The 25,266-nt window shown below is 41.9% G+C and overlaps 1 protein-coding gene across 3 annotated transcripts in view; it reads left to right on the forward strand.

Moving 5' to 3' along the window:
- LOC148032288 (pleckstrin homology (PH) domain-containing protein) overlaps positions 1-25,266 on the forward strand; it is a 242,042-nt gene that overhangs the window by 25,776 nt on the left and 191,000 nt on the right. For 2 of the 3 annotated variants that reach the window (XM_087682928.1, XM_087682929.1), the window contains 4 exons: positions 16,069-16,186; positions 16,374-16,475; positions 16,598-16,780; positions 16,898-17,058. In XM_087682928.1, coding sequence (XP_087539054.1) covers positions 16,069-16,186; positions 16,374-16,475; positions 16,598-16,780; positions 16,898-17,058 — 564 coding nt within the window. Of the gene's footprint in view, positions 1-16,068; positions 16,187-16,373; positions 16,476-16,597; positions 16,781-16,897; positions 17,059-25,212; positions 25,242-25,266 lie in introns of those variants that run through there. The other variant, XM_087682930.1, reaches the window with a different exon arrangement.

The following is a 25,266-nucleotide window of genomic DNA, read 5'->3' on the forward strand; positions in this document are numbered from 1 at the left end:
CAACTAGAATATCTACTCGCATTCACAAAACAATCCTTTATTGAAAAATTAAGAGACATACTTGGAGCTTCAACTGTATTTTTTGATGCCTTGGATCTTGTTTTTGCTTTCTTATTTTGTGGACAATGTTTGTACCCCGAGAAATGTCTAGTCTGGTGATATGCAAAGGAATGACCCTTCAACCGGTCCTTATTGCGAGTATTCTTGCGTTTACCTTTTTCTATTCTGTGCTTCAAAAGATGACTAATGAGGAGTTGGTGTAGGGGGTTTCTTTGACTTAGAGCTAGAGGTAGTGTGATGGGATCCACCCATCAACTAGCTTCACTTGCTCGCAACCAAAGTGTTGTCAAAGTTCTTTGCGTACCTATAGACATACTCTAAAAAATGCGAAGGGTTTCACGGTACCTTGTTTTGGTACTTTGGTGGCACCCCCAAAGAGATAGTGCATATAGAGCAATGCTTGCAAGTTGTTCAATGCGTTTTCTTTTGTCTATTCTTTTTCCTCTTCTTCTTTTTCTTCCATGAATCCTCATTCTAGCTTGACCCATTCCACATTCCAGAGTCCACAGTCCACAGTCCACATGATGTTTTGGAATGAAAATCATAATGTTATAGCTTGATCTATTCCACATTGGATAAGAGTTACGTGACATGTTTATTTCAATTTTCTTTGTGTGATATGCATGAATAGAATGCCTTGAATGTAAACGCCCCGAACAACGTAGTATGCTTAACAGTTATGATATTCACTTGTTTTTTAGATTTAATATAAAAAAGAATGAACACTTAGAGTTGAAAATGAAAATTACTCACAAAATTAACAGCCATGAAAATGTAAAAGTAATGGAGACAAGATTGAGGGTTGAAGATGGGCAACCCCCCTCCAAAGGAATGTATTTCTGCTCAACCCAAGTCCCTTAGGGAAGAGCTCAGTTACAATCAACCTGAGAGTGAGGAGAAGTAATTCTCACTCTCACAAGATCATGCAAAGATGTACAAACACACAAGCATTATCTATTATGCAATGATAAGAACTGATAGTATGAGAGAAGAAAGAGGGGAAATCAGCCTTTCTCCATCGTTGATCAGCAGTACATGGATAGGGCTTGCTTCTTGTTGCTAAAATGGAAGAAAGAGCTCGAGAAGGAGGTGCTGTAATGAATTTACAGGCTTGCTGTCCTGTAAAACAGCAGTGATAGAAGAGGGAATACGGAGAAATTTGATAATGGAGAAGTGGGAGATGATGATGGGGATGGATGGGGCCAGTTTCTGGCTATCTGTGGGTGCTGTACATGAGTTTATAGCAAAGAAAAATGATGCTGAATGAAGAAAAACGAGCTCTTATTTATAGGAGAGGGAAGAGCTAGTACAAAAGGAGAAAGTAGAGTAGCACAAGACAAGTGTCCAACCACATGTCATGAGATGTGACAAGTGGTGGGACTCTTGGAAACTTGTGTGACAAGTGTCTTGATACTTGTCTCTTCTCTATGGCCTTCCTTTTTGGGCTAAATACTGTCAAGAATAGAAACAACCAAATTTAGTAAGCACAGTCAAAGTACAGAATTTACTATTTTTAGAATGACATCCCTATTTTTTAGGACTAGCATTTTTAGGCTAATTCGAGGCTCCTAAAATTTAGGGACCCCCCAATATGGGTGTCATATGAAAGCTTTTTCCGTGTACATCGCAAAAACGGTATAAGAATCTTCATGTGACTTTCCTATGCAAAGAAATGTGCATTTCAAGCTTTCAGCCCACATATGCACATTGTAGAAGCATTTCATGATCATGCCATCTTGTTGATTGTAACTGTCTGTTCTGGCGGATCTAGCCCACACTTCAAGGCATCAATCCTTTCTGTGTGCGAGTCTAACCCTGATATGCGTGAGTTCTGGTCACAGGCGCCCAATCGGGCCATATAGGTGGAAGTGTGAAATATCTTTTTTCTAACCCACCGCGTGGGTCTACCATAACATGTGACCAATCATCAGTGGCCAGCTCCAATGCACTTTTCTTTATATCTAATTAGTGCAAAGGAAACAAATTTAATAAATCATTATATAGACAAATCAATGAAAAATGATACAAATTCTGTTTCTATAGAGTTGTGACAGCCCTCTGGCTTTTATTCAGCTGTTCTCAGCTGAAAAGCTTTTTGATATGGCTGAAGAATGTCTGGGTCATCCTTCATGAATTTTTCATCTACCCACTGTGCATCATCAGTGGCCAGCTCCAATGCACTTTTCTTTATATCTAATTAGTGCAAAGGAAACAAATTTAATAAATCATTATATAGACAAATCAATGAAAAAGGATACAAATTCTGTTTCTATAGAGTTGTGACAGCCCTCTGGCTTTTATTCAGCTGTTCTCAGCTGAAAAGCTTTTTGATATGGCTGAAGAATGTCTGGGTCATCCTTCATGAATTTTTCATCTACCCACTGTGCATCTGTTGTGGGTTGATTCTTGAATTTTAGTAAGAATTTTCGTGTTACAAGGCCACTTCTCGTGGTTCGATCCTTGTGAAACAAAATGTGTTCAGGTTCCAAGAGTTGCTCTGTTTCTTCAACTTCTGGGGGATTTTCAGTAATGGGTTTCTTTGGTTCTGGTCCTATGTAAGGTTTTAGCAAACTTACATGAAAAGCATTGTGTATTTTTCAATGAGCAGGAAGCTCAAGTCGATAAGAAACTTCATTTATTTTCTCAATCACTTTGAAGGGTCCAAAGTATCTACTGGAGAGCTTTGGAAAAGATGAATTTTGACCAGAACCTTGTTTGAGCCTGCTTTTATCAAACTTTAGTAAGACATATTGACCTTTTTCAAAAGCCAAAGGTCTTATTCGTTTATCTGCTTGCTTCTTTTGTCGCTCTTGGGCAACTTTGATAGTGGCTCGAACTTGATCCATTGCTGTTTTTAAATCTAAAGCAAACTCATCAGTAGCAAAAATCTTATCTTTAGTGCGAATAATTGGAGGAGGAATCACTTTATCCTGTATTATTTCATTTGGAGCTTTCCCTGTGGATGAGTGCACTGTATTGTTGTAAGCAAACTCCAATAATGGAAGATATTTCTCCCATTGTGACTTATGTTCACTAACATAAGCTTTCAACATATCCAAAAGAGTGAGATTCATCACCTCTGTTTGGCCGTCAGTTTGAGGATGAAAAGCTGAGGAGAACTTTAAAGCGGTTCCCAAATTCTCAAATAAAGCACGCCAAAAGTCACTTGTGAATTTGGAGTCTCTATCTGAAATGATCTCAGAAGGCATACCATGTAATCTGTAGATATGTTGAATGAAAAGTCTTGCAGCTTGTGCAAATTTCAATGTTTTATGACATGGAATAAAATGTGATTGCTTGCTGAATCGATCAATTATGACCCAAATCGTATCATGACCTTGAGGTGTTCTTGGATTACTTGAGATGAAATCCATTGTGATAGATTCCCATGGATCTTTGGGCACTGGAAGAGGTTGCAACAATCCTGGAGTCTTCTGCCTATCATACTTCGATTTTTGGCATACTAGACAAGCCTCAATGAAGTTATGTGTATCTCTTCGTAATGTTGGCCAATAAAAGTAGCGCTCAATTGCACTTAGAGTGGCTGCCCTTCCTCTATGCCCTGCATAAGGGGGTTCATTACTTTCTTTAAGCACCTTTTGTTGAATAGGAAGAGTGACACAAAGGCGATTGTTCATGAGAAGGTAACCGTCTTTGATGGAATAATCTGGATAAGAACCTCCTTTCTATAAATTTGACCAAATTGCTGCAAAATCAGTATCTTTATCATAAGTATTCTTCATCGTTTGAAAATCTTCATGATGAGCCACTGTAATAGTTGCAATGCGAGGCACTCTAGAAAGTGCATCAGCAACTACATTTTGTTTCCCTGGAGTGTACATAATTTGAAAATGAAACATAGACAAGAAATTTTCCCATCTTGCATGTTTCTCCTGCAAATGCTTTTGAGTCTTGAAATACTTCAAGCTCTTATGATTAGTTTTAATAAGGAATTCATTGCCTAAAAGATAATGTTTCCATATCTTCAAAGCATGAACCATTGCTAAGAGCTCCTTTTCATAAATGTCATACCTTTTCTCCACATCATTTAGACGGCGGCTTTCAAAGGCTACGGCATGGCCTTCTTGATTTAGCACTGCACCAATACAATCACCGCAAGCATCTGCTTCCACCACAAATGGTTTTACCAAATTTGGAATGATAAGAACAGATCCAGAAGTAAGAGCTGTTTTCAGCCTTGTGAAGGCTGCCTTCTCTTTTTCCTTCCGTTGGAAAGAGGTCTTCTTTTTTGTAAGGTTATGAAGTGGAGAAGCCATATGTGCAAAATGCTTGATGAAGCGGCGGTAATAAGAGCATAAGCCAAGAAACGATGGCACCTCATGTACATCATGAAGATGAGGCCATTCTTGGATTATCTTGATCTTTTCAGGATCCATCTGAATCCCTTCAGAAGAGATGACATGCCCAAGGTAATATATTTTATGCATAAAAAATTCACACTTTTTATCATTTACGAATTGTTGATTTTGTTGAAGTAATTGTAGAACAATCTCCAATTGTTGATGATGCTCCTCTTCATTCTTGCTAAAGACAAGAATATCATCAAAGAAAGTACCGACATATTGTCGATGCTCTCTAAAGATGCGCTCCATCATTCAATTAAAGGTGGCTGGTGCATTGGTTAATCCGAAAGGAACCACCAAGAATTCATAAAGACCGTATGAAGTGCAGAAAGCAATTTTGTGTACATCTTGTGGTATTACCCTAATTTGATGATAACCACTCTTTAGATCAATGCGGCTGAAAAGCTTTGAGCCTCCTAGACAATCCAAAATGTCGTCAATTCTGGGAATAGGAAACCGATTCTTCACGGTGATTTTGTTGAGGGCTCGATAATCAATGCACATCCTGAATGTGCTATCTTTCTTTTGAACAAGAAGAACCGGTGAACAAAATGATGAGCTACTTGGCCTAATTAGCCCACGGTTAAGTAGGTCTTCGACTTGCTTTCTGATTTCTTCTTGTTGAGGACGGCTCACACGGTATGGTGCTATATTAGGAGGAGAACTGCCCGGAATAATATCAATATGATGGTCTTCTGGCCTTTCTGGGGGAAGCTGATAAGGAAGATCTTCCGAAAAACAATATTTATACTTTTCCAAGAGTTGAAGTCGCTCTTGGTTTTCAGCATTCATATTATCTTTTACATCAGTGACATAAAGCAAACAACATTGAACACAATCCTTAATTGCTCTAGAGACTTGCATATGGCTTACCATAGGTATGGTGTCTCCAGAAACTCCAGCTTGGATCTCGTACTTCTTGCCTTTGTTGGTGAGTTCTACCTTCTTCTTCTGAGAGAAGATGGTTGAATCTACTCTATGATTCCAGGGCATGCCAAGAATCACATCGCAACCATCAAGGTCTCCGATACAGAAGGTATCTTCATCACTGTAGCCTTGAATTTGAAACTTGAGCTTGCCAATGTAGGGTGTCACAGTCTTCACTGTGTCACCTTCATCGGCATTTAAAGCTTGGCGAACTTCTGCCGGAGTGTCCATCTCTTCATTCTTTAATCCATGCTCTTTAGCTAATTGCAAGGAAATGACATTTTCATTCGCCCCAAGATCTATCAAGAATAGTGCTTGCTTACCTTGCAACTGTCCCCAAGCTTTTAATAATTTGCGCATCTTTGGAGTGTGAGTTGTGTTTGCAACTACATCACTGATAGCATTGATTTTCACTGGCAACTTAGGCTTGTTGTCAGAAACCTTGCTTTGTCCTTTGTTTGGACATTGCTTCGCTATGTGGCCTGTTTGTCCACATTTAAAGCACTTCCCTTCTTTCATGAAGCGCTGCTTTTCTTCTTCGGAAAGTTGCTTTGCTTGTGGGTATAGATTGGAGCGAAATTGAGGAGCATTAGGAGGTGCATAGGGCTTCATATTCTTTTGATTTGATGGCTGCTTTTGCCGCTGTTTTTGTCCTTCATTTGGGGTGAATACTCCTCATCATCAACTACTCTCTTCTTATCATTCTTTTGGAATGATTTGTTGTCATTGTGCTCTATTTTCCATGTCTCAGGATGGTCAATGAGTTCCTTGAGACTAGAACAATGATAACGATTAAGAGCAGTACAAAGTTTAAAATGCAAACCTCCTTGAAACTTCCTAAGCTTTTCCGAACTGTTGATCTTCTTGAAATGTTGGACCTTCAAAAGTAGCTCCCAAAATCTCTTGGTATAGTCACCAAGTGACTCATTTTTCCTTTGCCAAAGCTGATCCCATTCCATTTTTACATCTCTTTTGAAATGAACAGGAAGAAATTTGCTTTGTATCATGCGAACAAAGAACCGCCATGATTTTGGGGCAGCATGATCATATTCCAACCCCGTCCACCAAGTATGGGCTAAGTCGGTCAAATGTAAAGCTGCAAACTTAATTTTTCCTTTTTCTTTATACTTGTCACGACCATACAAAATTTGAAATTGACGAATAAACTTTAGAAGAAGATCGGGATTTCGAAAACCATCATACATACTGAACTTGATATTCTTTTCAAGTTGAGATAGTGACTTAGTCTTCTTCTTCTTCTTATGCCTTCGTCCATGCCCGGATCTTGAGGTTGAAGATGATGAAGTGCTTGATGGGGATGAAGATGGAGACGAGGGTGAAGAATGTCGACGCCTTTGACGATGATGAGGTCTTCCACGAGAAGGGGGTGACTCTTTGTCACTAGAAGAGGGTCCATCAGAGTAGGCGTCAGATGACTTTGAAGAAGAGGATGAGCTTTGATGCGATCTCTTTCTTTGTCTTGAAGTAGAATGGGACTGCCTCTTAGAAGTAGTTGGACTTCTTGATCGGCTCCTTTCATTGGTATGGCTTTGTCTCCTTGAAGCAGATGGGCTTCTTTCCTTGAATTCTTTGGGATTCTCAACTTTTTCTAGTTTAAGAAGTTGCTTACGAATTTGCTGATTCTCCTCTCTAAGACTTTGAATGGCTTGAAAGCACTCGACTGATCCATTGAGACTCTAAGAAAAAATATGCTCAAGCACTCAATGCAAGGGCTGAAAACAAACAAACTTATAATTGTAAGCACTATCAGTGTTGGGGTGAGGACCGAGCCAAAGCTCTGATACCACTGTAAACGCCCCGAACAACGTAGTATGCTTAACAATTATGATATTCGCTTGTTTTTTAGATTTAATATAAAAGAGAATGAACACTTAGAGCTGAAAATGAAAATTACTTACAAAATTACAGCCATGAAAATGTAAAAGTAATGGAGACAAGATTGAGGGTTGAAGATGGGCAAACCCAACCTCCCCCCGAAGGAATGTATTTTTGCTCAACCCAAGTCCCTTAGGGAAGAGCTCAATTACAATCAACCTGAGAGTGAGGAGAAGTAATTCTCACTCTCACAAGATCATGCAAAGATGTACAAACACACATGCATTATCTATTATGCAATGATAAGAACTGATAGTATGAGAGAAGAAAGAGGGGAAATCAGCCTTTCTCCATCGTTGATCAGCAGTACATGGATAGGGCTTGCTTCTTGTTGCTAAAATGAAAGAAAGAGCTCGAGAAGGAGGTGCTGTAATGAATTTACAGGCTTGCTGTCCTGTAAAACAGCAGTGATAGAAGAGGGAATATGGAGGAATTTGATAATGGAGAAGTGGGGGACGATGATGGGGATGGATGGGGCCAGTTTCTGGCTATCTGTGGGTGCTGTACATGAGTTTACAGCAAAGAAAAATAATGCTGAATGAAGAAAAACGAGCTCTTATTTATAGGAGAGGGAAGAGCTAGTACAAAAGGAGAAAGTAGAGTAGCACAAGACAAGTGTCCAACCACATGTCATGAGATGTGACAAGTGGTGGGACTCTTGGAAACTTGTGTGACAAGTGTTCTGACACTTGTCTCTTCTCTATGGCCTTCCTTTTTGGGCTGAATATTGTCAAGAATAGAAACAACCAAATTTAGTAAGCACAGTCAGAGTACAGAATTTACTATTTTTAGAAGGATATCCCTATTTTTTAGAACTAGCATTTTTAGACTAATTCGAGGCTCCTAAAATTTAGGGACCCCCCAATATGGGTGTCATATGAAAGCTTTTTCCGTGTACATCGCAAAAATGGTATTAGAATCTTCATGTGACTTTCCTATGCAAAGAAATGTGCATTTCAAGCTTTCAGCCCACATATGCACATTGTACAAGCATTTCATGATCATGCCATCTTGTTGATTGTAACTGTCTGTTCTGGCGGATCTAGCCCACACTTCAAGGCATCAATCCTTTCTGTGTGCGAATCTAACCCTGATATACGTGAGTTCTGGTCATAGGCGCCCAATCGGGCCATATAGGTGGAAGTGTGAACTATCTTTTCTCTAACCCACCGTGTGGGTCCACCATAACCTGTGACCACTCATCAGTGGCCAGCTCCAATGCACTTTTCTTTATATCTAATTAGTGCAAAGGAAACAAATTTAATAAATCATTATAGAGACAAATTAATGAAAAAGGATACAAATTCTATTTCTATAGAGTTGTGACAGTGAGTGGCCATTGACATGGTATAAGCACGAATACATTTGTGTGCGCTTTTGAGATGGCCCTTGTGCTAATGAAGCACGTGTCTAAAACTGAAGCAAAAGAACTTCATTTCATTCCTTCATACCACATTGAGAGTTGCCAAAAAAGCATGGAGAAAGTATGAAGTGCTTGAGCTGTAAGGACAAGGACAAAGTGAGATTGACAAAAATGGTTCGCCATGCAAGCTTCACTAGCGAAAGTTGGAGCTTAACTAATGACTCTTGTTGAGAAACAATGAGCAATATGGAATTCCAAAAACGATTTAACGTGTGTAGCCCTACTTCCTTGTGAGCACTTGTGGATGCATGAAACACTGAACTTCCGAAATAGGTCCAAGATCACTGTTTGTTGAATAAACTTCTCATTGAGCAGAAATTGTACATTTCCAACCAATTGGACCAAGGGAATGTGGTACTTGATATTATCACTTTTATACTATTCTTTGAAAAAGTCTAGCAATTTCTAGAACTCATGCCACATTCCAGTACAATCTTAATTTGTATAAATGGCTCGAATGTTAGAGGTTTGAATCATAGTATAGCTTATCTAAAGGCTAAAGTTTGACCTAAGTCAATAATGGATGTGTAACTTGTGCTTAGTTGACTCACATGTATTATTACTTATGCTTAATTGGCTTTTTCTTGTTTAAGAGAGAGTTTTGTAGACATTCAAAATCTTTTTCCCTAGTTTAAGAAACAAAAAAACCATAGTTTCTATTTTACTTCCTCTTGAAAGAAACTTATGAAACACTTTTTGACTTTTTACTTTTAAACATTTTTGACATTTCTAGTTGCTACGATGATGATAATCTATGGTGGAATGATTACATCGTCACATTTGAGCACGAAATGGCCCGTGCTTCCATCTTTGGAGAAGCCATAACACTAGTGTGTCAAACCTAAAATGGGAATGTGGGAGGGAGAAGATAATGGTATCCCTTTGATGGCGCAGTGGAGATAAACAATTTGGAATTCGAGTGTTGTGGGTCCTGCTACCTTTATTTGCCTTCACTAAGACAAAGAGGATCTTTAGCTTTGTGAGCACCTTTGTTTATGAGAGGTGAGAGAATGCACAGAGAATGAAGCTCAAGCTTAGTTGAGAGTATAGTTGATAGTGAAGAGAGTGAAGGCATGACACCCAATACAATAATCTGAAGAGTTTAAAATGCAAGTACAAAGTGTAAGCCTTGAACCTTAGGGTTGCTAGAGTGTGTTCACACTTGAAAGGTGTAAAACATGATAAGTACCCAAATTGTGTAGCATAGGCACATAAAATAAAAGTTAATAAATGTGGGGAAAAAAACCTCTCGTAAGGAGAGTAAAAAGTGCCCCAAGGTCCTATCGAGAATCACTGACACTCCTCTATGAGTGTAGGCATGAGTCAAACCCAACAAACCCCCCTAGAGTGAAGAGTGATCAATATACAAGGTTCATCCACCAAAGGAGATTAAATTTAAACATTGCGGAATGCTTCAATTTGTCACGAGGAAGAGCTTTGGTGAAAATGTCTGCCATATTATTGGTGGTAGGACAATAGACAAGGCTGATATCACTTGCATGTATCCTCTCTCTGACAGTGATAGTGAATCTCTATGTGTTTCGTGCGTATAAGAAACATTGGGTTCCGTGCCATTGCAGTGGCACTTTGACTGCCAGTAAACAAAGGAGTAGGCTCTGTGAGAGACACATCTAAATCAGCTAACAAATGTCTCAGTCATACACATTCAACTGTGGTAATGAAAGCTGCCTTGTGATTCAGCTTCACATGATGATGTGGCAACAATGGATTGTTTCTTGCTAAGCCAAGAGATGCAAGATGAGCCAAGAAAACGAAACAATTACCACTAGTAGAGTGACGTAAATCAAAATCACCAACCCAATCAGAATCACTGTAAGCATGTAGTTGCAGTGGTTCCCCCTTGGCATAAAGTAATCCAAGAATCCTAGTACCCTGCAAGTAATGAAATACATGCTTGACAGCTTGCCAATGTGACATGCGTGACTAGTGCATATATTTGCTCAGGGCTGAAACTGCAAAGTGTACATCTGGCCTTGTGTTGCATAGGTAAATGAGACATCCAATTGTTGGAGCATACGTATGGATATTGAACAAATCACTGTCATCATGCAAGGACATCTTGAGTCTATGTTCCATTGGTGTACAAATAGGCCAAACCTCTCAAGAAGTCTACCAATGCATCTAGACTGTGATAATCCAATGCCTCTAGCATTATGAATGAATTGAATTTCCAAATAATAGTGCAAAGGCTCCAATTTTGACATCTGAAAATTTTGCTGCAAATTTTGTTTGAATGCTGAAATCTGATCAGCATGTGCCCTTGTAAGCATAAGATTATTAACATAAAGACATATGATTAACAAGGATCCCCCCTCTTTACATATGTAAAGTGTAGACTCTAATGAGTTGTTTATGAACCCCTGTCTAAGTAAAAAGGCATTAATCTTCGCATACCAAGCTTGAGGAGCTTGCTTCAAACCATACAAAGCCTTTTTCAGCTTGCACACCAAGTGTTCGGATCCCACAACTGTAAAACCAATGGGTTGTTGTACATACACTTCTTCTTGAAGTTCCCCATGTAAAAATGCAATTTTTATATCAAGCTGGTGCACAGTCCATCCATAATGGGCAGCCAAAGCAAGCATAGATTGAAGGTGGTCATGCGGGATGTAGGAGCAAATGTCTCATCATAGTCAATTCATTTCTTCTATGCATAGACCTTGGCCACAAGCTTGGCCTTATATTTGTCAATGGATCCATTTGCATTCCTTTTAGCTTATAGATCCACTTTATACCAATGGCTTTCTTTTGAAGAGGCAAGGACACTAAATCCCACGTTTGATTCTTTATGATAAAATTAAACTCAGCTTGCATTTTTGCCATCCAATGCACACTTTGTTGTGCATCCTCAAAACATTCAGGCTTCTCATCATCAAGTGTATCTTCTGCCATAACAAACTCCATGGTGTGTGTACCATCATGTATACATTTGCTTGCCTTCTAGTATGACCAACAATAGGAGCATCCAAATGACTATCTTTCATAGTCTGCAAATACCATCTAGGCATCCACCTAGCTTCCTGATTGTGTATAATATCTTGCTGAACTTCAAATTCAGTGTCTTGCTGAATATTTAGATCAGCCATAGGCTGATTTTCTGCATTACCCAATGGAGCAGCTGGTTGAACATTAAGTTCACTTGTTGAAGCTCTAGCTATATCACCAAAAGAAATGGGCAGCAACCCTTTAAATACATCGTTGGCAGCCTGATATGTATTAAAACCAGCAAGGGATAATTCCGATTTTTCATCGAAAACCACATCCCTATACCTTCTTAGAGACTATATGGCAAGCTCTTTGCTTTCAACATACATCTGACCATCTCCATGAGTGACCGATTCTTTCTCTTTGTAACCCCATTTTGCTGTGGAGTATAAGCAGTAGTGTACTCATGGACAATGCGTTTCTGCTTCAAAAAAGAATTCAACATAGAAGACATGTATTCCCCCCCCCCTTGGTCCGAACAGAGAGTCTTAATCCTACAATCAGATTGATTTTCAGCAAGTGCTACAAAAGCCAAAAATGCATCATACACTTTTGACTTATTCACCAAAGAGTAGACCCAACAAAAATGGGGAAGTGTGTCCCATGCCTTTTGTGTTGCCAATCTTTGGGGAAGTGGTTGAGCTGGAGTGGGCTGAACAGACTGAGTGGGCTGAGTTGCCCTTTGTCCACATCCTCTTGGAGAAGGTGTAGCTGGAGATTCAACTCCAGGCCTACCTTCTTCACCATTGATATAATCCCAAAGATTCTTTGCAATCAGCATATTTTTCATCATAAAAGACCATAGAGAATAGTTGTTGTTATCCAACCTATCCTCCTTGGACACATATGTGAATACATCTCCCCCCTGATTTGCCATGATAAATGTCACTGATCAAGGAGAAAAAGAGCAATACTTCAAGTTGAACTAACCTGGAAATATCAGAATTTCCAGAAATTACAGCAAGCACTTTGCTGTAATTAGCAAATCTAATCACACTATAAAAAACTGTCTGAAGTACATGCTGTCCAAGGCATAAACAGTGCTCGACAGCACTAAAAATGCAAAATCCCCAAAATCTATTGTCCCAAAATGCACAAATTCAGCCCATTCCAGACTGCTACTGATGTACATTTGCCAATCTCTGAGCTGACAACAAAAGCCCAAATTTCTGACTCAAAATTTTACAAAATCTCTGTGAGAAATGTGTCCCTGACACTTGCAAGAGTAGAGAGATGTTGCGCGGGCACAAGCCCTTTCCAGCAAATGAAACCTGAATTGAAAAATTGAGAAATTCTCCCTGTTTTGTTTTTATATGCCTCTGTTTCTGGTGACTGAACTGGCGGCACCTTCAGCAGGCAGATCTGGCGAACTTGGTGGACCTGGCTGAGGTGGTGGGAGCTGGTGGTGTTTAGGATTGAGGTGGGCGCAGGAATGCTGACCAGGGGCAGGGATCACAGAGCTGGAGGGTGCCTGTAGCCCTAGCGGCATAGGGCCGGTGAGCAACTATTGGAGATGGACAAGGGGCGGCACTATTGGTGCTCGCGATGCAGGTCAGGTGGTGAGCTGAAGGTGGTGATTGCTAGAGACGGATAGGGGGCAGGCGACTACTGGCACTGGACATGGGACAGTATTGCTGGTGCTTGCGATGTAGGCCAGGTGGCATGCTATAGGTGGTGACTTTGCTTGGCGGGGCGGGTGTAGACAGACTGACAAGCTAGCTTACGAACTGAAGCTGCTAGTGGGGCCAAATGTGGCCTGTAGCTGTGGAGTTGAGGACAGCAGAGAGGTGGCGGCTCAGTTGGCGGTGGCCACGAGCTGAGCTAAGCGGAGGGCCAACTCTGATAGCAAATGTGAGAGGTGAGAGAATGCACAGAGATCGACGCTCAAGGTCAGCTGAGAGTATAGTTGACAATGAAGAGAGTGAAGGCAAACCTCAGGGTTGCTAGAGTGTGCTCACCCGAAAGGTGTAAAACATGATAAGTGCCCAAATTGTGTAACATAGGCACATAAAATAAAAGGAAATAAATCTAGGGGAAAAAACCTCCCGAAGAGTAAAAAGTGCCCCAATGTCCTGGCGAGGATCACCGACACTCCTTTGTGAGCATAGGTGTGAGTCAAACCAAACACTGCTTTGATGCCATGTAAAGAAATGGTAGGGCTGCAAAGAGAAACACACAGTGTATGGCAAAGACTATGAAAAAGACGCTCAGAAACTCCCAAAGAGGAAAGATGAGTGATGAATACTGAATCATGCTGATACAATGGAGTTGAGCTTGGAGATGACCACACTGTCCTGACTGATTAGATTGCAGTGCTTGTGGATGGCTTTGCATAGTAAAGAGAGCGAAACGTAGTTCAGGCAAAGGTGTCGGAGTAAGCAGTGAAAGATGATAGACATTAGTAGAGGGAGCAAAACACAATCCTTGGGGGTTGTCAAAGGAGGACATGCTGAAATCTCTCCGGGATGATGGCTGCTGCCAGATGACTGCTGGGCCTCCAACTAGAGAAGAAAACACAAGAATCTCCATGTAACTAGCTGCAGATAGGTGACTGCTGGGCAGGCCTTCAAGAGAGGACAAAACACAAAAACGCAGGTGTGTGATATTGGGCTGATGAAGATGGCGTTGCCATCTGTAGACAGCTTGAATCTGCTGCAAATGCAACCTTCAAAATGTGGCTGATGGCTGGGAGCTGTTGCCAGGGTGCTGGGGCAGTAGTAAAAGCTGGAAACAGCACAATAAAGCTGAAGACAATTTACTGTAATAGTGGAGGGAGGAGTGAAATCAGCAAATGCAGCACCAAAAATAATGAAGAACAAGTTGCTTGACTGTGTGGACTTAAAATGCAGCAATCTGAAGTGTTTCAAGCTGATGGTGTTGTGAAGACAACCTCAAGAATGAAGTTGCCTGCTGGTATGGTGTCACGATCAGCTGGACAGCACCAAAAACTGAGATATCTGCCAGGGTACGGGTGTGGACAGCAATGGTAGAGGGCTGAGGCTGAATGTGTGATGGAGTGAATGAATGGGGGAATGATGAAGCATGAATGAGATAGTAAGTGTGCAGTCAATAATGCCCATGCTCTGTTTATAGGCACATGAGTCACTGAATTGTCTAGTGTGGCTTGTGAGTCCAATCGTCTAGTGTGGCTCGTGAGTCCTAAGTTGTCTCAGATGGTGCCTGGACACTAATAAGCAATAGAAATAAAGCCTTTTTGGGGATGTGAATGGAGGCCGAAATAGGAATTAATGTAATATATAACATTTAATGACATTGGTCTCTTAACAGGAGGACCATGGTGGCCAACAATCATTGTATGTTTGAGTAGATCGGAGCAGTAGGTTTGGGCAAGGTTTTAAGGGCTAGATTTGCAGCTGCTATGGTCTGAGCCTGGGGGGTCAGTATCTTCCAGAATTCTCTAGATGGCCCAAAATGAACCAAGCAACAATGCTAGCAATCAGCTTCCATATCCCTAGGACTTCTTGGTCAAAGCTATTTGACAAGCATCTCTCTTAGTCTCATTGTTCCCACACCCATTGGAAGAGAGGGGGGGGGGCGGGGGGTATACATAAGTACATTATATTACCTTCTAGGATAATCCAAGGGGTGAAGTTCCACTATGAAGTACAAAAGTCAAAATACAAGCCTTGCCACACTAAAGCGCAAAGGTTAAACATACAAGGTAATACAAAAGCTTGCTTTATTTGAGAGTGCGGGCAAGTGATGTTTTTGGTCTGGAATTCACCTTGTGAGCTGCTTGGCCATATGCACCAAGTAATAATCAAATGTGAATGTTAATTCATGGGGAAGAGGGTGATGTTATACTGCAGTAATAAGGACCCTCCTCTGTCCCAGGGTAAAATAATCTTCCAAAAAGTATAGTATGCACTATGTACTTTATGTGGTTATGTGCTGTTACAAGATAAAAGAGGAATGTCAACTAAGAATCTTATGTTGGATGCTAGTCAGGAGATTGTTGTTGAACTGTATGGTAGGAGTGTAAATTTTGCTTTCAGCTCATTGTTTTCTACTTCCTTGTTTTTCTTTTGAATCAGTGATGTTCTATTTAGTTTTTCTTCCATCATAGGGAAGTCATAGCTCTAAACCTCGGATTTTTATCATGGTATAACATGCATGGTGAGGTATAGCTAGTCAATAGAAGAGTACTCATCCCTAAGGTTGGAAGCTTGTGCCAAAAAGCTAATATTTTTCTGTAGTTTATATTTTTATCCTGAAATTAGAACTTTTGACTGTAGCACTTATTGCGGTTGTATTATTGGGGGTACATTGACTCATCTGGATAACCTATATAATCCTAAGGAAAGAGGGGAAGTTGGAGTGAAAATTTACACAACCCCCCCATAACATCAATTTCATTGTTTCTGTATGCAGTAATGCTGGGCATCCTTATGCTGCTGGGTTGACATTGGAGAAGCTCATTGCTGTTACAGTTGATGAAAGTGGGAAAGAAACTTTTATCACAAGTGGACCTTTGGACAGGATCCAAAAGGTTTGTAATTTTGTTTTTCAAGAAAAACTGCAAATATTGCTGCTATGTAAACTTTCATTTGTGCGATAGAGGTAATATGGAAACAATATCATTTCTTTGGTTGGGTACATGCAGCAGATTTGATTACATTTTGTTAGTTAGAGATGTAGTTGTGGGGCTGGTCATTTATGGATGGAGATTCCTGCAGGCTGGGGAGCTGCAAGGATTGGCCCTCTACCTAGAACCAGACACAAAACTTTGGAGTGCTGAATATCAGTGGGATAAACTCGGGCCTCTAGACTGGAGCAAGGTATTGTTTATTGAAAGGAGGCCATAACATCCATGTATGTTTAAGGTCCAGCTATAGACTCTTGCTCTTGATATTGCAGATCTTTGAGCCTAGAATAAAGACTCTTGCCTTTGACATTGCAGATTTTTGAGCCTAGAATACAGATTCGGAAACCTTCAGATATTATTCAAGGTCATTATTTACTGCAGCCAGTTGGAGCTTCTGCAAGATATATGAAGCTTGGAACTGGAGATTCCAGAACTGCTGATAAAGAGATGCAAAGAGCAACTCTAAACTTGGATGATGTGACTATAAGCTTGTCTCAGGTATGTGTGTGGACATTTTAATCCTTCCTATATGTCAATATCTGCTCCTGCTACTTGCTACAAAAACCTGGTATGTTATTGGCGATTGTGTCATTGAGTGTGAGTGCCCATGCACAGGCACAGTATTGCGATCTTTTGAAATTGGCAGAGAATGTGAGTGCTTTCAAAAAGCGACTACAATATGCACATCTGCGGCCTGCTAACTCTATAAAGGATGAACCAAAGTCCTGGTGGAAGTATGCATGTAGAGTGATAATTGAGCAACAAAAGAAAGCAAGGTACATAATGTATACTGCTGCTTGCCTGAAATGTGTAAAGACTTAATTGAGACTGTTTTGTTTTTTTGTTAATTTGTTGAAGGTTATACTGCTGTCTGCCTGAAACATAGTCTGACTAGGACTTGAAGTAGTTCCTAGGATGTTCTACATGGTTTTAGACAAAATAACTTCTTGTTATCTGTTATAGGCATCTGTGTAAAAGCCTGCAGTTTCTCCGTGTGTTTGTGTCTGTGGATGTTGCGGGGAAGGAAATCGTGGAAAGCAAACTTCCCTTTGAAATAGAGCTGTTTTTTTTGGATGTTTAGTTGGAGCAAGAAAGATCGATGTGGAGCTGCAACTAAAGACACGCTCTATCTTCTTTGGAGCTAAGGTCAACAATACTGTCGGGTGTCACAACTTAAAGGAAGTTTTTCCTACATGTTGTAAAGGGAAGACTTTGGCTGTTTGGCAGGCTCCTATCTTGACCCTCAGTTTTTGTTTTTGTTTGCTTGTTTTTTTCCTTGCATGGATGAGATCTTGGGCCCTCAGATAATGTGGATAGCAGCAACCATCCAATTTTTGGTCTTAGTACCTTCAGACTTGACCAGTGACCTGTAACAACACTATATAATAAAACACTCAGAGGACAACCTTCTACATATTTATCCAAAGTCCTGGGGTAATTAGGTCTTTGCTGATGATGCTTTTCAGAACTAATTATGGGTACAATTACTAGTTTCATCCAGATCTCAAATCCCATACCATATCAAAATGCTTTTACCACTTCTACTTCACATAATCAACAAAACTTGCCAGGTATGTTTTGCAGACTCAATATCACAAGAATGTTTCATATGTTGAAGTTTATTTGGCTTCTAGGAGCAAATCCATATATCGCCAAGATTCCTGCCATTCTATGAACTAATGTCTCAGCAATGAGCTTGTTTAGTACACGCATTGAAGTTATTGGAAGCCAATCATTTATCTTTTCACATAATTGCCTCTTTAGGGTCAATCAGAATAGGTCATGCTTCCACTCATCTGGTATCTGCAAGTTCCATAGTAACATCCTGCCATCCTGTCCCCATACCGTCCCAGTCCCATCCCCATGTTAGACCCCCCCTCTCATGGTAACAGGGGATGGTAATTCCTGCCCCATCCCTTTTCCTGTTCCCATTCCTGTCCCCAAGATCTGTAACAGGGGATGGTAATTCCTGCCCCATCCCTTTTCCTGTTCCCATTCCTGTCCCCAATATCTGTTTCATGTTCCTATGTCTGCGACACTGCTAGGCGTTATTTATGATTTGCAAGTGTATCCTTCTAATCATCCCGGTAGGTTAGATAGAATCGTACAGTGAGACCATCTGAACATGGACATTCCATCTCACCATGGCTTGTAAAAAATCTTCCAATGCTGGAAAGCAATCTTTGAATGAGCATCAATAAAAGTAGAAGGTGGCACAACAAAAGCATTTGCAAGATGGTAGATTATCTTGTTGGAATAAGTGTTCAGGTTGTGGGCGCCATCATTTTGTTTGATTCTCAGTGCAGACAACTTTTCATAAAGTCTCCAGGATGCAAAATACATATGTTCTGTGTGAATTGACCTTCTATTGGCGATTTTATAGATATGGCTGAATATCAATGATAACGGTGTTCTGGATTTGTCTTACACTTCAGTTCCACTGATGTCTTGTGCTGACCAGCTGTAAAAGTTGTGATTTCTTGGAATTCCTTGTTGAGACTGTTGAAACATGTAGTGCAGTAGGAATTTTTATCTCCATGACAACTGGCACTTGAATTTGTATTTACTTGTGTTTTATTGATTTCTGCACTGCCATTGGCTTGAAGAGCTGCTGTTTCCATGTTGGAAGAAATGTAGTTGAAACTTGTAGAGCTGCATATTTGTTGCAGAAATTTCTGTGTTCAGAATATGACCAATTCGACACAATTGCTACTGTGGGTACAAAGGTAGAAGAATCATTGGGTTGATTTTTTAACCGTCTAAGAAGATGCAAGCTGTCATGAGCATCTTACTGAGGCCTGTTGGGTATCTCACACGCCTTACTTACGCCTACGCTCATATGGGAGTGTGCGGGTGATCACTAGGACACTGGGGCACTTTTTACTCTCGGTAGGAGAGGTTTTTTCCCCCAGATTATGTGTACTATTTTGTATGTGCTTGTGGTGCACACTTACGGGCACTTACTGTGTTCGTGTGTGAACAGCCCCTTATAACTCTAAGGTATAAGGGTTATCATTTGTACTTTCAGCTAACACTCTATTCAGTACTATTGCATTGGGTGTCGTGCTCAACTCTGTCTCTCACTCTCACACTGTCTACTGCATTTCAGCTGCACCTCGATCCTCTCCCATCTGACATTTGGTATCAGAGCTCAGCTCAGAGCAGTCTTCAGTCTGCAGTCTGCAGCCCCCGCCAGTTCTGCCCCAGCCGCCTGTTCCTGCCCAGTCCTGCCTGCGCCTGTCAGTCCGTCAGCGCGCAGCACCAGACGACTCCTCTGCCCAGCGTGCAGCTCCAACAATCAGCGCGCCACCTGTACCTGCGTGCTGCCACCTCTGCCCAGCGCGCCACCTGTACCTGCGTGCTGCTACCTCTGCCCAGCGAGTCCTCTGCCCTGTGTCTGCCCAAGTGCCCTTTCGCCTGTCAGTCTGCCTGCGCAGCCTCCCTGCGCTGAGCTAGCCTGTGCCGTCAGCTCCAGCTGCCAGCGCGACACCTGTCTCCACCACCCAGTCCTGGGTACCGCCTCCTCTGCCCAGCGCGCGCCCAGTCCTGCCTGCGCGTGTCACTGGACCTGCACGCCTGTACCTGTGCGTCAGTCCGACTGTACCCAGCAGTCATTATCTTGGGAATCGTGCCCGTCGTCAACACGCAGAGGTAACATTCTGCACTTTTCTTTTACACAGGAGTTCGTGCAACAGGTTCAGGTTCAGCATTGGGAAACGTGCTGAACAGCAGGTTCAGTTTTCAGCATTGGGAAACGTGCTGTGTCTGTCTGTGACACATTGAATGCACATTTTGGGGCTTTTGTAACAGACATTTGTGACAGAAATTTTGGGCAGAAAATTTTGGGGCTTTTGATGTTTTAGTGCTGCTGAGCACTAATTGCACCTTGGGAAGCGTGCATCAGTGACAGTTTTTTTTGACAGAGTACCCTTTGCACATTAATTGCAGACTTGTGTTTGCTGCAATTTCTGGAAATTTGCAGATTTCCAGCCCGTACTGCATTGACATTGCTCTATTGCCTTTTGGGAAATAATGGCAAATCAGGGAGGAGATGTATTCACCTATGTGTCCAAGGAAGACCGATTGGATGGGAACAATTATTCCCTTTGGTCTTTCATGATGAAGAATGTATTAGTGGCCAAAAATTTGTGGGATTATGTCAGTGGAGAGGAAGCACGACCGGGAGTTGTGGCTCCCGCTACTCCTCCTCCAGGAGGACGTGCAAGAGGGCAACCTCAGCCCCCTCCACCTCAGCCCGCTCAGCCACTTCCACCAAGAACTGCAGCTCAGAAAGCTTGGGATACACGGGATGCACAGGCTATGTCGTTGATTGCATTGGCAGTTCAGCGTTCTATCATTCCTCATATTCGTTCAGCAGCTTCTTCACAAGAAGCTTGGTTGACATTGGAGCAGATGTTTGCAGGAAAGAATGAGACTCGCATCTCTTTCTTGAAGAAAGAGCTAGAGACTCTAAAGATGAATGAGGGTGATTCTATGCAGGATCATCTCAACAAAATTCAGGACCTGCGGGAGCAACTCATGAATGTGGATGAGTACTACTCAGATGCGCAGCTGATTTCTACGACATTGAATTCACTGCCTCCCTCTTACTTGGCTTTTCATACTGCCTTGAACCTCACTATGAGGATTTCGAAAGAGCCCATCACTTTCATTCAGCTTGTCAGTTTGCTTCTAGAGGAGGAGCAAACTAGACGGAACAGTGGTGTGGATGGTATAGCCTCTGAGCAGGCTTTTATGTCAAGGCAGAAGGGTAAAAACAGCCAAGGGAAAAATGCTTCGCAGAGTTCTGGTAATAGTAACACTTCACAGACAAGTCAGAAACAGGGGGGCACGCAAGCCAAGAAAGGAAAATGCCATTATTGCAAGAAGCCTGGTCACTACATCACTGAGTGCAGGAAGCGCATCGCCAAAGAGAAGAAGAAGGAGTCAGGGATGTCTGTTTCTGCAGCTCCTTCCACTGCTAGTGAGTCCGCGTCCTTTGTTGCAGACAGGGACTATTGTTTTTACACTTGCAGTTATGATGTCTCTTGGGCTGATAGAGCATTTAGCTCTACAGAGGATGCTGACACTTGGTTATTTGACAGTGGTGCCTCACGGCATATCACATCTCGTAGAGATTTGTTTGCTTCTCTTGGTGCACCTCCCGTTGGGAAGTCTGTTCAGTGTGCTAATAATGCATCATACCCTGTTCGTGGTATTGGGGAGATTCAGCTTACAGCCATTGATGGCTCTATTCTCCGCCTACAGGATGCTTTGTATGTGCCTGGCATTAAGAAGAATCTGCTTTCCATTTCTTCTATGGCACGTTGTGGTTTGCAGGTCACCTTTGATGATGACCGTTGCATGGTCCGTGACAAGGAACACATGACATTGGTCTTGACAGGTTCTCTGTGTCATGGGTTATATGAGTTGGATGCTCTTTCGGTAGATCAGTCTGCATATTTGACATCCACTCTTACTCCTGCTATGTTAGAGGCAGAGTTATGGCATGCTCGTTTGGGGCATGTAAACTATGGCAGCTTGATGCTATTACAGCGTACTCAGATGTTGGATGGATTACCTCTCTTGGAGAGGCCTCCTGAGCATTTATGCGAGGGTTGCATTTTGGGGAAAATGCATCGTTTCTCTTTTCCCCGTGATGTTGCTTTTAGAGCAACAGCCAGATTGCAGCTTGTGCATTCGGATGTTTGTGGGCCCATGCAGACACAGTCATTGGGTGGTTGTTACTATTTTGTAACATTTATTGATGACTTTACACGTTTGTGCTGGGTCTACTGCTTGAAAAAGAAGTCAGAAGTGTATGATGCATTTTTGGCTTTCAGTGCACTTGTGGAAACTCAGTCTGGTTGCAAGATTAAGACTCTCCGTTCGGACCGAGGGGGGGAATACATGTCCTCTATGCTGAATTCTTATTTGCAGCAGAAGGGCATTATCCATCAGTACACTACTGCATATACTCCACAGCAGAATGGGGTAGCAGAGAGGAAAAATCGGTCACTCATGGAGATGGCCAGATGTATGCTGAAGGCAAAGAGTTTGCCTCATAGTTTTTGGATGGAAGCCGTCATGTGCGCTTGCCACATTTTGAACAGATGCCCTACCAAGGCCTTGAAAACCGTCACACCTTTTGAGGCTTGGCACAGCCGCAAACCTTCTGTTGGCCACTTCCGTACTTTTGGGTGTCTTGCATATGCCCATATTCCACAGGTACTTCGAAAGAAGTTGGACAACAAGGCTGTAAAATGCATCTTTATGGGATATAGCAGCGAAAGCAAAGGCTATAGACTCTATGATCCCGTGACCAAGAAGGTTTTTGTCAGCAGGGATGTTGTATTTGATGAAAAATCAGAATTATCCTTGGCTGGTTTTGATACATATCAGGCTGCCCGTGATGTCTTTGAAGGGCTGCTGCCCATCACATTTGGTGATTCAGCTGGTACTTCAGCAAATGAACCTAATGTTCAGCCAGCTGCTCCTATGGAACATGCAGTAAATCAGCACATTGCTGAAACTGAAATTCAGCAGGAACTTGTACACAGTCAGGAAGCAAGACAGGTGCCTAGATGGTACACGCAGACTATGAGAGATAGTCATTTGGAAACACCCTTGGCTGGTCGTACTCGAAGGCAAACTCGACTGCATGATTCAGCACATTCCATGGAGTTTGTTATGGCAGCATGTACTCATGATAATGAGGAGCCTGAATGTTTTGAGGATGCACAACATAGTGTGCATTGGATGGCAGCCATGCAAGCTGAATTGGATTCTATTCATAAGAATCATACTTGGGATTTGGTGTCTTTGCCAGTTGGCAAGCGTGCCATTGGTACGAAATGGGTCTACAAATTGAAAAGGAATGCAGATGGATCCATAGATAAGTACAAGGCACGGCTGGTAGCTAAAGGCTACGCACAGAAAAAGGGCATTGACTATGAGGAGACCTTTGCTCCTACCTCCCGTATGACGACCATTCGGTCTATGATTGCCTTGGCTGCACATTTTGGTTGGAAAGTGCATCAGCTGGATATAAAGACTGCATTCTTACATGGGGAACTTCAGGAAGAAGTGTATGTACAGCAGCCCATTGGTTTTGCAGTTGAAGGCTCAGAAAATTTAGTATGCAAGCTGAAAAAAGCTCTATATGGTTTGAAACAAGCTCCACGAGCTTGGTACGCAAAGATAGATGCTTTCTTGCTTAGTCAGGGGTTTGTAAACAGCCCATCTGAGTCTACCCTTTATGTACATAAAGAGGGGGGATCCATGCTGATTTTGTGTCTATATGTAGACGACCTTTTGCTCACTGGAACACGTGCTGATCAGATTTCAGCATTCAAAAATAATTTACAGCAAACTTTTGACATGTCTGACTTGGGTATTTTGCACTATTACTTGGGCATCCAGTTTGTACATGATGCTAGAGGCATTGGATTATGTCAGTCAAGGTACATTGGGCTACTTCTTGAGAAGTTTGGCTTACAGGATTGCAAGCCAGTTTGTACACCCATGGAACCTGGGCTCAAACTGTCATTACATGATGACAGTGATTTGTTTGATATCCATACTTATGCTCCAGCAGTGGGATGTCTCATCTATCTATGCCACACTCGGCCAGACATACAGTTTGCTGTTTCAGTTTTGAGCAGGTACATGCATCAACCTCGTATGTCGCATTGGCAAGCTGTGAAGCGTGTGTTTCGTTACTTGCAGGGTACTAGAGCTCTTGGATTGCTTTATGCCAAGGGGGGACCACTGCAGTTACATGCTTACAGTGACTCTGATTGGGCTGGTGATTTTGATACTCGTCACTCCACTAGTGGCAATTGTTTCTTTCTTGGCTCGTCATGCATTTCTTGGCTTAGCAAGAAACAATCCACTGTTGCCACGTCGTCATGTGAAGCTGAGTACAAGGCAGCCTTCACTACTGCAGTTGAGTGCGTATGGCTTAGACGCTTACTTGCTGATTTGGATGTATCTGTTACGGAGCCTACTCCTTTATATACTGACAGTCAGAGTGCCATTGCAGTGGCACGGAACCCTGTGTTTCATGCTCGCACGAAACACATAGAGATTCACTACCACTTTGTCAGAGAGAGGCTACATGCAGGTGATATCAGCCTTGTCTACTGTCCTACCACCAACAATGTGGCAGACATCTTCACCAAAGCTCTTCCACGAGACAAATTTGAAGCATTTCGCGATGCTTTGAATTTGACGCCCTTTGGTGGCGGATGATCCTTGTACACTTGATCACTCTTCACTCCAGGGGGGTTTGTTGGGTATCTCACACGCCTTACTTACGCCTACGCTCATATGGGAGTGTGCGGGTGATCACTAGGACACTGGGGCACTTTTTACTCTCGGTAGGAGAGGTTTTTTCCCCCAGATTATGTGTACTATTTTGTATGTGCTTGTGGTGCACACTTACGGGCACTTACTGTGTTCGGGTGTGAACAGCCCCTTATAACTCTAAGGTATAAGGGTTATCATTTGTACTTTCAGCTAACACTCTATTCAGTACTATTGCATTGGGTGTCGTGCTCAACTCTGTCTCTCACTCTCACACTGTCTACTGCATTTCAGCTGCACCTCGATCCTCTCCCATCTGACAAGGCCAACTATACTTTTTTTTGGTCTTTTTGAACAATAATACTTAGTTGCCTGTTTGAAAACACTGTCCATTACTCCATTAATGTGCAAGGAAATTAGACTTCATGATAGAGTCTGTTTGATAAAACTCAAAATCATAAAGCAAACCCCATATTAGAAGAGTCTAAATCACCAAGATGAATGCAATTGGCATTTTTCCATGTCTTTGTTGTGCCACCTTATCCCACTTCTGACATTGTGATTCTCCTTTGTGACTTTTAAATACAGTTCCATGATTCTCTTTCTTGCAGAGGGTTGCCAATTGTAGCCTTGGGCAAATGGAAATCTCCAGGTTGGAATGGTCTCCTTATAGAGTT

The sequence above is a fragment of the Lygodium microphyllum genome, chromosome 8 (assembly GCF_053477565.2).
Source record: "Lygodium microphyllum isolate KBCC chromosome 8, Lygodium_microphyllum_v1.1.10, whole genome shotgun sequence".
NCBI lineage: Eukaryota > Viridiplantae > Streptophyta > Polypodiopsida > Schizaeales > Lygodiaceae > Lygodium > Lygodium microphyllum.